The sequence below is a fragment of the Pavona decussata genome, unplaced genomic scaffold, assembly GCF_977016875.1.
Source record: "Pavona decussata unplaced genomic scaffold, jaPavDecu1.1 SCAFFOLD_363, whole genome shotgun sequence".
Lineage (NCBI taxonomy): Eukaryota > Metazoa > Cnidaria > Anthozoa > Scleractinia > Agariciidae > Pavona > Pavona decussata.
Window position 1 is genome coordinate 1 of NW_028145741.1, and position 12652 is coordinate 12652.

The 12652-nt window shown below is 37.2% G+C and overlaps 1 protein-coding gene across 1 annotated transcript; it reads right to left on the reverse strand.

Annotated features, from left to right (window-relative positions):
- Window positions 1–1876: 1876 nt before the first annotated feature.
- Window positions 1877–12176, reverse strand: LOC146452910 (calretinin-like). The gene is made up of 9 exons (XM_085097243.1): window positions 11985–12176; window positions 8886–8953; window positions 6801–6893; window positions 5869–5952; window positions 5351–5407; window positions 4723–4800; window positions 4076–4131; window positions 2893–2932; window positions 1877–2014 (listed from the first exon to the last, which is right to left on the reverse strand). The coding sequence occupies exons 1-9, from the start codon at window positions 12088–12090 to the stop codon at window positions 1892–1894; spliced, it is 705 nt and encodes a 234-aa protein (XP_084953369.1). The 5' UTR covers window positions 12091–12176; the 3' UTR covers window positions 1877–1891.
- Window positions 12177–12652: the final 476 nt, after the last annotated feature.

Genomic DNA, 12652 nt, shown 5'->3' on the forward strand with positions numbered 1-12652 from the left:
CGATGAATGGTTTATCTTTGAATATTTTTTGAAGGCGATCTGTGGAGTTGAGAATAGGTTGTTTCCTGTGAAGTATTTCTTGGATATTAGGTAGTGCTGGGTTATAAGTGATGGTGAAGGGGACTGGGGTGTTGGATTTATCTTTATCATGATTATGTTCCTGTAATGTCTCACTTCTGGGTATCTGTTTGGCTCTTAAGATTTGTTCTTTCACAAAACGGTCTTTATAGCCTCGTTTTGTTAAATATGAGAGCAATTCTGCTGATCGATTTTCGAAGAATTCGTCTTTGGCTAATATTCAAAGATAAACCATTCATCGCTTACCGTCGTTCACCAAACCTTCGCGACCTTTTGGTTCGAGCAAAACTAAAGAACACTAACACGACACCCAAGCTCACCTCTGGCACTTTCCGCTGCAACTCCACTCATGGATGTCTCACTTGCCCTTACATTGACGATGCAAGAACTTCGTACACTTTTAGCAACACCGGCGAAACAAGACAAATAACACAACATATAACCTGTAATTCTACTAACCTTACATATATGATTGAATGTAAAAAATGTAAAAAACAGTATATAGGGGAAACCAAACGCACGATCCGTGAAAGGTTCACAGAACACAGACAAGCGACAAACAACCCACATCACGCCAACTCCACAGCAGCAGTCCCTACACACTTCAACTTACCAGGTCACTCTTCTGCCGACATGCGACTTATCCCTCTCGAACTACAACCCACCATCAATGCCTCCCGCCGTAAGGCACGCGAGGCTTTTCTAATTCATAGAGGGAAAACGTTATCTCCAGAAGGCATTAACAGGAAAAACGAACGCTGAACCTTGATTATACACTTCTATAATTTTGTTATCTCATATTTACAAGTACGCTGTCTTCATGTCATGTATTAGCCAATCATTTTTTTGCATGTATTTTTTCAAATTTTAATTTTAGGAGCCGTTAGTATATTTTTGTTATCTCATATTTACGAGTACGCTGTCATCATATCATGTGTTAGCCAATCATGTTTTTCCATGTATTTTTCAAACTTTAATTTAAGGAGCCGTTATTATATTTTCCTTCAGTATAGCTCTGGCCCTGAGGAAGACTAATTCTATTAGTCGAAATATTGGCCACTAATAAATCTGCCCTTTGCCGTAGTGCCAGCCTTGCATTCAGTTTTGTATTTACGCATTCGTTTACCCCATTCACCTTGGGATTTGTTTTCGTTCGTCCTGAGCCTAAGAAAGCTGGGGGAGGGGGGTTCGAGGTGCCTCCCTTCGTAGCTTCAAGGCTACTATTTCTTTTTGCGTATATCTTGTAACACGGGGAATTCTTTACTGCATGATAACATGACAACTGGGCAGGAAGGAAAAGAAGCTTCCTATAAAATGATCTGGCTCATAGGCAACATCCCACATTTTCCATTACGCCAATAAGGCCTTTGGTTCACATGCGGCTTCATAGGAACAAATTTTTCTTGTGGCTAAAAAGGGTACGTCACGAATACTCCACATGTTTATTTCGTCAAATGCAGATGAAAATTAAGTGACATTTGCTCTGAAGGGTAACATTGAGTGGTAAAGTGAGGCTTCACCCACTATGCCATGCGCAACTGCCCGCTCAACACACAGGCAGCCCAATTATAGTATGTGAGACAAGGTTATTACAGATTTAGAGCTGTGGATCGTAATTCCAAATAAAATGTGTTTCTCTTTCCGTTATGGTTTCCTCATTTGTCCCGCGCACTTCAGGTGACATTTGCAGATCTCTGAGTAGAATTGTAGTGGTTTGCATAAGTCACATTAAAGAGATTCTCGCCTGACTGAGTCGCGGGAGAAAAATTGAAAATAATATAACCTGTTGTGATAACCTGGTATGTCTCACATACTACGACTGGGTTGAAATCGAAATGCATGTATGAAACTGTAAAAAGGACATCAGAAGATTAACACTTGCCTCGTCATACTTGTTCCATATCTCGTTGAACTCTTCCAGGCTGAGTTTTTTTGTCTAAAAAAAGAAAAAACGCAAAACCACATAAATCAAATACAATACTTTCAATATCGCGCAGTTGGTTTTGCTGCAGTGCTTACTACCGGTTAATTTCACCTCGCTGCACTCTTGTTGAGGGCTAAATTCGCTTTCCGCTATCTCGTTTAGCATGTCACCGCTTAGAGTAAATCCGTCGAATTTGCATGCTGTTGCATTGTGAAGCTAATTTTAAATGTTGATTTAGTTGCAATCACTTTTGGTTTGCTGTTGTGATTGAAGTTGAATATCAGTTTATTTTATGAGTTTCCTCCTTGTAAAGCTGCCCTTGTAGATAGGTTTGCCAATGCCTCCTCCATTGTTGAAGTTGGAAAAACATTAACCTGATTGTGTATCAGTTCTAATTCCTGAAAGCAGTTTGCCTCTGCGGAAACCACCAGCTGATACTTCTCTGACGTACGGTAAAAATTCCATGCAGCATAAATTTCGGCGAATCGTATTATGTAATCATCAGTTGGTAGTCACTAGTAACAGTCGTTGCGTAGCAAGGCTGAGTTCGTAGTTCTAGTTGTAATCAGAAGAACAGACCATGGTAAGGCAAGAAATTCCTTCCGGCAACCATACCTTCTGGTAATGTCTTCTAGGTCACGTCTCGCCTTTGACTCAACCGGACGAGTTACTGAATCGTACGATTAGTTTGGTGCAGGTAGCAGTTACAGACTGAGCAATAAAGATGAATCCACTGTTTTACCAACTCGGAGTTCTGCTGCCTTTACGCGGTTGCCAAGAGAGTGCTCAGCTCTTATGGTGTGATGTTTACTCGCCTGGAAGACCCACTAATTACAATTAAAGCTAATATGGACTCAACATAAAAGCAATAATGTCTTGTGCAAGATTACCTCAAATTTCTTCAGAAAGTTCTCTTCCAGAGGGAGAATTCTGTAAGAAGAATATGAGAACTGTCATCATCATCATCATCATCATCATCATCATCGTCGTCGTCGTCATCGTTAAATATTACTGAATTACTTCATGGTCTTTAGGAACATCCTCTTGGCTCAATCGGAATACGACTTCGTAAGCTAAGGGTGGGTTTATGCTCTTCAGTACCCTAACTCGTTTTCCCAGTTATTTTGGGCAATTTTACAAATTATTTTAAGGTGGCTCCCTACAATTTATTTTGCGCGCGCAGCGATGACAAAAGTTTTACTAATCTGCGCAAGCTCAAAAAAAATCGTAGGTTTTTCTTATTTTTTTTTTTTTTTTGTCTTTCATTTCGTTTTACGTAACATAAATAAACGAACCATTTTTATTTCTTGCGATTCATTCGGAATTGTTTTTAAACAGTTGGCAGACATTTTGAGTAGGGATCTTAATGCCACATTCCACATGTTCATGTTTGGGAAAAAACTGTCAGAGCGATTCAATGTAATAGTCAAAATTGATTAATCACGTGTTATGGCGAAAAAAACCGCCTGAAAGACCTCGTATTATTTTCCTCCAAAATTCAAGTGTAACCATTTTCACAAGATAGGAAAGTTTATGATTCGAGAAACAACAAATAATTAATTTGAAATATGTTGGTATCCTAGCTACCATACCTGTAAGACAATAGTATCAGATTTCTCTTTGAAAAACAATAGCGGTAAATGTGGGCGTTTTTCTTACTACTCTAGATAGCCATCTAAAGACCCACGATGTGCAGCGAAAAGAGTATAATTCGGACGGACAGTATAGAGCGTGATTGTCGAAAGTAATTTAACTTTTGCTTTGGTTTTGCATTACTACGCTCTGTGATTGGTTAACAAAACTCGCATTACTTCGTTACCAATGGGAATCCAAACCAAAACCAATCGTTTTATCGCGGCACTCGTTTTCCCGCGCTTGGCGCCAGTTACATGTATTTGCTTCGAATTCTGATTGGCTCGTTGTGTTGTTAACATGTGTTGTGATTCGCCAGAGTAATTACTTTGGTTTTGGTTTTAAGACACTAAGTTGGAAACCGCTCCAAAACAGACAACAATCTACAAAAAACAATGATCCTGAAATCGTGAACGACTAAAATATATTGCAGTGACTTACTTCGACATTTCTGACAATGACAATTTTCCATCTTTGTTTGCGTCAAATAATTCCAGCTATAAGATAAGAAAATTTAAAAAAAATAAAATTATTTTGAAAAAGAGATGGGAGGACGAGAGGCAGCTTCGCTACTGTTAATTTCATAGTGACAGCTGATCCCTGTTTTGCTCCTTAGATTATCCCCATTCGTTTTAAGTCTCCCACTTATTTGATGAGCTGACAAGAGGCGGTTTAAAAATCAACCTCGTTTCCATTGTAGGCCCTGGGAACGAGGTTGGCAGTTTGATCTAATCATTTTCGACGATAAGTTACTGATTAATCAGAAGAAACATCTTCGCAGTTATTTACGCAACTTAAGCAGTTGCGAAAAGAAAGCCTGAAAAGAATTCAAGCTTGAACAAGAGTCAAACCCATGACCTCTGCGATGCCGGTGCAGTGCTCTACCAAATGAGCTACAAGCCAACTGGGAGCTGGTCATATTGTGAGTTCGTAATATACCCGTGAAAGATGAATAATTGAATCTGAATATATCAAACACGTTTTGAATAACTGCGAGGATCTTTCTTCTATTTAATCTTTCACCCGCAGTTCAAATAATCTACTCCAATAGGATATGACACATTATCTTGTATATTTTGTCCACTTACCATAATGTTGACATAATCGTCAATTCTCTGAGGAGTCACTCTTCCCCCTTCGCGTTCAAGCAGATGGTTCAGAAATCCCTGATGATCAGAAGAAAGCATGCCTTGAATTGTACAATACTCTGTTGGGGAGGGGGAAGGGGGAGGGGAGAACAGGTATCTTGGTTGTGGAAAGATACGAAGACCTTCGGTGGGTAGGTAGGGGGGGGGGGGGGGGGGTGACAAACGCATGCCTCAGCAGTTTTAGGAAAAGAAAGGACTTTTGGGGGTTACGTTCTCTTGCGTTGTATTTTCTCTTGTCCAGTCTTAGCCTAATGACACTGTTTTAATAACAGCTTGGCTTTATTTGCACGTTCATGTCACAAATATATATACCCGCTGAATGCCTCCAATGATTCAATACGGGCTCATGTTTCAATTGGGGTACGATAATTGTATGAATAAATACGGTATTAAGATAAATAAACCAGGCGCAGTCTGTAGTTTTTGTTTTGTTGTTTTACCATTTTTCTTGGAAGAGCATTGACCGATGTATAAGGCACCTAGAGCGCTATTATTGTTTTTGTTATTTTTATTGTTATTGTTATTGTTATTATTAAACGACAAACAACACAAGAGCCGGAATTTTTACCTTCAGTTCATCTGACTCTATGTATCCCGAGCGATCCTGATCATAATGGTTCCACACCTTAGAAATGAAAGCACAGAGAAACATATGAATCACCGATGCCTAAGCCATGGACAATTATCGTAATTCACTCAAGTTTATATTCCTGGAAAGAATAAAGTGAGATTACCATGGAAAAGTTCTGTATACGTAATGTTTAATTAGTGTGGTGATTGTCTTTGGACACCTGTGCCTTTTACAGTTCATTTCTGTTCAATTGCCATTACTCTCAAATCTCTGGGCCAAGGCTTTTAACACCTCTATTTTTTGCATTAAAAGCAGAGTAAAGAAAATGATCTAAAAACAAACAAACAAATAAGCAAAAAAATAAATAAATAAATAAAAAATTAATAATAATAATAATAATAATAATAATAATAATAATAAAATAGACATAGAACCAAATACGAACATGCGTTTTCGATAGTTTGCAAACTTCATAGTTTTGTGAAATGAAAGGACGGTTTTAGCGTTTCTCAAACCTTAAAGAACTCCACGCTTGTCAGCTGCACGTGATGCTGAAACTGTACTAAGAAATTCTCCTCAGTTGGCAAGATCTTGGCCAGCTGTGGAAGATATTTATTGAGTGTCACATAAAAGAACTATGAATCCTAAATATTATATATTAATTCGAATAGCTGTCAGGGGGAGTAGTAAAATCAGATTCTCCACTGTCTAGCGACGGTGGTCAGAAAGAATGTTAATGACGATGGCGTTGATGATGATGATGATGATGATGATGATGATGATGATGATGATGATGATGATGATGATGATGATAACTCATGTTATCATGTTAAAATTGCAGTAAGCACAGAGATTGTAATTGAATTTTTATAGACATTGCAATAAGATCTCCATTTTTCAATTAATATCTAAGTTAGAAGTGTTGTATTAAAGGTATTGTATAGTAAAACTGTAAGTCAATAAGTTTTTTTTATTTTTCGATGAACATCTAAGTTAGAAGTGTTGTATTGTAGGTATTGTTGTATAGTAAAGCTGTAAGTCTATAAGTTTTCTATTAGTTATTAAGTTAGTGCGTTATATTGTAGTATTGTGGTATTGTAAGTCTGCAACTTGTTGCATTTTATGTGCTCTATGTCAATAAATTCATTCATTAAAAAAAAAACTGATGATAATTGTGGTGGTGGCAGTGGTGAAGAAGCTGGGGTAAAAAAAAAATTTTGAGGATCATGAGGGGAGAAGATCATTGCGTAAACGTAGAACCAAAAACGATTGCAGCAACATCGCATCGAATAATTCCAGTATTGCCCGGTGAACAAGTAGTGAACTTGTGTCGTGAGGCCGTGACACACGGCTCATCCGATAGGCGCGAGAAAACACACAGATTTAAATTTAAAGAATAAATACAACCGGCAGTAAATTTCGTTATTCCAAAGTGAGTTGGATATACCTCTTCCAAGTCAAGTCTACCGTCATAATCCGTGTCGTAGGTGGATAAAATTTCTTTTTTCATCTTGTCGATTTCTTGCTGATCAAGCTTTCCCTATGAGAGACAAAATTAATTAAACCAGCATTATAAAATTAATGAAGGAAGGAGATTCCAGGGTTTTGAGTTACCAGACATCTATAAATCGAAATTTCATTAGCGCGATTTATCTGGCGAAGAAAGACAACAGGGAGAAAGACTTCGCTCAATAATCTCACAAATCCAGGTTTTATTAGGTTTCTGTGTTTAGAACCCCATGCATGATTATCAGCGGGGGTTCACACTTGGTACAGCATAGCATCAAGTAGTACCAAGAGAGGATGATAGTACACCATGGGTGGCCGATAAGAACTTGAGTGGGTTTTATGAAAACGACATCAGATCACGGGGTTTTGGACCCGAGAAGGTCTAGAACGATGTGAAAGTTAGAAGAAATTAATGGGAAAGACTGAGAAAGAGAGAGAAGATGAAAAACGAATACATGACCTGATGCTTTTATTTTTGCACCGTACTCGGCTCTGAGAAGCATTGCCGACTTTCATATCTTGGGGGACTGGGTATGAGTCTGTTTTTATTATGGAATATGGGACACAACACCCACATAGCTAGAAAGAGCACACCGAACATTCAAAAACTCCAAATTTTACTATGACATTTCTTAGTGAATTTTTTAAAGTTTTTGAATGGCTGTATCTCGTTCAATATTGGCCCAAATCCCACCAAACTTGAGGATGTTGTAAAGTTCGGTGTTGTTAAGTTCAGTGTGCTTTCGGGCTATGTGGGTGTTGTGTCCCATATCCCATAATACACAGACTCATACCCAGTCCCCAACGATATGAAAGTCGGCAATGAATTGAGCGGGTTCGTTTTGAAAAATCCAAGCAGATATAGATCTTTACTTATAACAATAGTTGGAGGAAGGGCTTTGCAACGAGCTCACATTTCACATGTGCGTGGTGCGAAAAGAATTTGCTTGGAGTTTACCGATAAGCAGGTTCGTATATGGTATTATTCTCGGCTTAAGAGTGGCAATAGATCGTTTCGAATGTGCGTTGGTGTAGGATTCATGCTTTCTAATTTAATTGTAGTTACTTTAGGATTTTAGTTTTTTTTTTCTTTTTACTATGTACTGATAATTGCAAAACGCCTACTTCCGTTAGGAGTTCTTGTTATTTAAGGCTACTGTTATTAAAGATCAGTAAAATATTGCAATTTTATTCATAACTAAAGAAACTTGCACGACAAAACTTGTTAAAGTTTCATCGCGTTTTCTTACCCTGTCTATTATTATTCAAATTAATAAGGCGGTTATTTGTGGAAAACCTTAAGAGCTTTTTAGTCATTAGAAAGGGCGGCTGTTTTATCAGTAAACCTGATGACACTGGGTTTGTGTATGATGCACCTGACTGAATGACATGACTAACAAATGGTTGAATCTCTTTTTACCCTATTTATTTCCGGTACATTGTTCCCCGTGAAAGAGGAACTTAACTTTAACTGAACTTTGTTTTCGAAAGACGATGGAAGTGATGTTTGCTGTTGTGAATGTTTGCACCACGCTACCACTCCTACGGGAAACATTTGGAGTAGGCTCTTTAGTGTTCACGTCAAAATGGTTACATTTTTGTAGAAGAAGAGCGCGTATCTGTTAAATTTACGAACACATGCAGCCTGCGTATTTGCCCCACCCAACTCTTGGGGATACATAAACTTCTCACTGTTAAGGATTGAAATGTCAGTGTTTGTGGTTTCTTGTGCACGTGCGCCACGTTTGCATTTAAAATTAATATTCGTCTACGGTTATATTCTGAATGTTCAGTTATCATTGTTTGAATGGCGAACAGACCGTTAACTCCTACTAGACATCAACAGCTAGTACCAAAAACAACAACAATTTTATAATATATGCACACACTTCTACAATATCAGTTTCCCACAATTAGCGGTCAGCTTTTCGAGGTAGGTAAAGGTGACTGATAGTACGAGTACAAGTAGAAGTATATCATCTTGCAGGTAAAGCTATAGCGTTACTGAGTTGTTCAAGATTACCTCGCTGCTTTCTTTCCCAAGAGCTTGAAGAAAATCGTCTAATTCCCCAGCTTCGATGTACCCATTCCCTGAAACATTATAAACCAAAATATTTCAAACCATTTTAATTCCTCGATCTTAATACCACCACCGCAGCGCTCGCTTTAAGCGTTTAAAATATATTCCTACGTGCTAGCATTTGCCTGGCAGTGGCTATGAGAAATGTACTAGTTACTGTCCTGGTTGTTCAGATTTTTTTGTCCAGTGTGTCGAGTCCCAATGCTTTGTTGCTTTCTTGTTAGTGCAGCTACTACACATTCTGATAACAGTGGAAGGTTTTAAATTTGAACTATGTTTTCGTTTAAATAGACGACGGAAGTTAAAAGCCACTGAATTTTTTTTCAGGCTTTCTTTTCGCATAACTGCGATGATCATTCTCTCGTTCACTCAATTTTTTTTTGTTGAAAATAAGTTTTCTGTTGTGTTAACGTCATAAGGTGTCCGACCTTGTTTTAGAGTATCCCATTCTAGAAACAATCCAAGATTACTCGAGAACGTAGTCTAGAATCCGTTTCGTCCTGCGTTTTTAGTACAACCGCTGACATAACACGCTGGCGCTTTTATACGAGCATTCACTGGACTGTGCGACGATTCGTTTTCTTTATACGGCGTATTTTGGGAAAGAAAACACTTTTATTTTTTCCTAATGCACGGTGATTTTGGACAATTAGCAATTCATCAAGAATGAAAATGGTCGCAGGTTATTCTTCGACAAACAAATGAGATGTCGAGCCCTCCTGCACTTCTTAATGATCTGCTATTAGTAGAGTGAGTTTGTTGCAAGCAGGTGGTAGGTAAGGGAGAAATTATTATAATTCAATCGAGCAGAAACAAGACACGGAACTAAAGAAAGCAAGTCCGCTCGAAAAGCTGGTTAATTATCCGTGTGTTAGTTATCTTTTCTTCGTTTCATACAATCTTGAATACTTAGCTCAGGCAACGAATTATTAGTTCTTATTATATATCTTCTTTTAATTTTCGCTTGTAGAAAAAAAAAATAGCTTCCTTTGTCGCACCAGGGTACCAGAATCCCTGACAATTAACGCTTCATGACGTTTTTAATATCCTATAAAGTTTTTATTTTTCAATAAGAATTTGTACTTATTCTATGAAACAGACATTTACCGGCTAGGTAGGTCATTCATTGATTTCTCGCTCAGCTAACAGGGGTGCGTACATGACCATGAGGCGGTTGGGAGTTGCAGAATATTCTGAAAACCGTCGAATTAAATTCTTTGTTGGTTAAGCTGCGGAGAAACCGTTTATAATACGCCATAGGAAAAACAAAGAAGGATGTTTTCATTTCTGATAGCTCTCTGTCAAAAGGGTAATAAAGGAAGGCAAGGAAATCGGTATGATTGACATAAAGAAGTGATTTTACACCAAGAACAATGTTACGAAAATAATCTTTCAGAACATCTGCTCTTTACTTTTCCAGACGCAGTCGGAAAAAATCGCATTTTTAGAGGCTTTTTTTATTTTTTACCGGAAAACGATAAATAACTATAGGACATACATGTAAAATAAGCATGGCACTGAAAACGTTAGCGGATGTCTACATAGACAAGATTAATCTATATTTTATGAGTGCGTATTATACATTTAAATTCTGCTGAGTTGAAAAATTGTTTTGTTGAAAAAAGGCGTGTCGGTTTGTACTTTATGTGAGATTTTGGCTATTTTTTCGCGCTTAAAGATCAACTGAAGAAGCAATTGTTAACCTTTGTGAGATAGAAAGGACACTCAAATGAAGTCCACTGTAATTCTTAACTTTTAACCGTACGGGGAACTATTAACAGTTTTGTTCCTTAATGTCTTATTGTTTACTTGCCAGTTATTATAATTCAAAGAATATATGCGCATATATTTTTATCTCGATGAAAAAAGCTTTTTACCGGACTGGCTTAACACGACTCCGGTGATTATGAGTTAGCTTGTCAGATAAAATAACTGTTCACTTCAGGGAATCCTATATGAAGCGATATCACAATCATCCTTTCAAAATCTATTATTTATAAATTTAAGGGAGGGGTTTTCTTTACTGAAGAAACGGAGAGAAATTTGTACTTATATATTTCGACAATTTTTAAACGAGTAAGTGAGTTAATGCGTTGCCGCGACGGTCTAGGGAAAATTTTTCACTAAAATAAACAAATCTTTGTCATCTGATAGTGAATCTTCCTCCACGTCGCAAGGTTTAAAAAAATTGCTGTAAATTGGTATATTGTTTTGTATTTCACACCTCCTCGAAATTTTCCATTTCTTATGGGAAACAAAAAGCCACCGCAGATATAAAATACTCGTTTCATCACAACAACACTAAAATTCAGAGCTGCAAAATTTAAATTCAACATTAAAATATTTTGAGCAAAATTCTGGGTTCATACAGCCGGTGATAATTTCTGATATATTTGTCCGACCATCTTGTGCTTTGAAACATTTTCTGGTGATTATTTTCAACAGTAAAGGTGGAATTGGCTACAAATAAATGCTAATTATTTAAACTGAAGTCTTGAATAAAATCGAAAGAAACAGATGTTGCACATTTTCGAAACAAAATACCAAAAAATTTAAATATTGAATAATCGAGCGCTCACTACGTTTGGATATTTTTAAACTGGAACATGTTTTGTTTTACGAAAATGGCAAAGTATTTTTAAAATTTCATTCTCCATCAAAAAGCCAAATGAAGCTTTATTGTGAAAGCAAAATTATCTGCGTTCTGCTTAGACTTCAATATTATTGAGTAACAAATGTAATGAAAATGATACAAAGGTCGTATTCGCAGCCGTGTACCGTAGCTTCATAGGCGTATGTTGAACAGCAGTATTCTTTATCAGGTTGAAATTATTACAAGTGTGATTTACTTCGAAGGTTTACTGCCGGTTCGTATTTCCTCTTAGTTAGCGAAATTTTGCGAACGACACGAACAGCAAAATCATCGTTATAAAATATATCTCCACAGAGCACCTCGGTATATTACGTTCCGTGATGTTGAAATCGATTTATCATTTTTATGTTAGACGGAAAAAAATTAAGGTGAAGAAGGTTATCACCTACCATCTTTATCAAAATCGTTAAAAATCTTCAGGAAATCACTTGAAGTGATCTGAGTTTTTCCTTTGAATGAAGTTACAAAAGGCTTTGCTGCACTCTCTGACGCCATGGTTCTTGAACTCGCTGAAATGAATGGTAAACACTTCCCGTTAGTGTCTTTAAACTCCTTTGAATAAATTATGCAAGCCCAAGAGGCTTTTTATGAAGGCCCAGTAATTATATTTTATTGTTTGAGAACCCGAGCGCCCGGCAAGCTCCTAAGCCAATGTTGTTTGAATAATATTCATTCAGGATGTATTATTTCACCATTTTCCATGGTATTAATTAGCTTTATGTTGTGGATTACTTATCTACTTTAAAATTTTACATAATATTGGACAAATAAAGTCGGTAAGTCTCTCTTTAGTACGACTCGTTTGAGAAACCACACGTCGATCAATTGACAACTGAATGAGCTCTTTCGAAATTAACATATAATTTGCCTTTCCTTAAAAAATTCCTTTTTTACCTGCCGCACAATAAGAAACAATTAAAAATAACGACACAAACCTGAATAAAATACAGTTTCCTATTTTAGCAGGGAATCCTGTCTTAAATAAAAACAAAATGACCGAAACCATTCAATTATGACCCGAGGGGATGATATATATAAAATGATTTTTACATGTCAG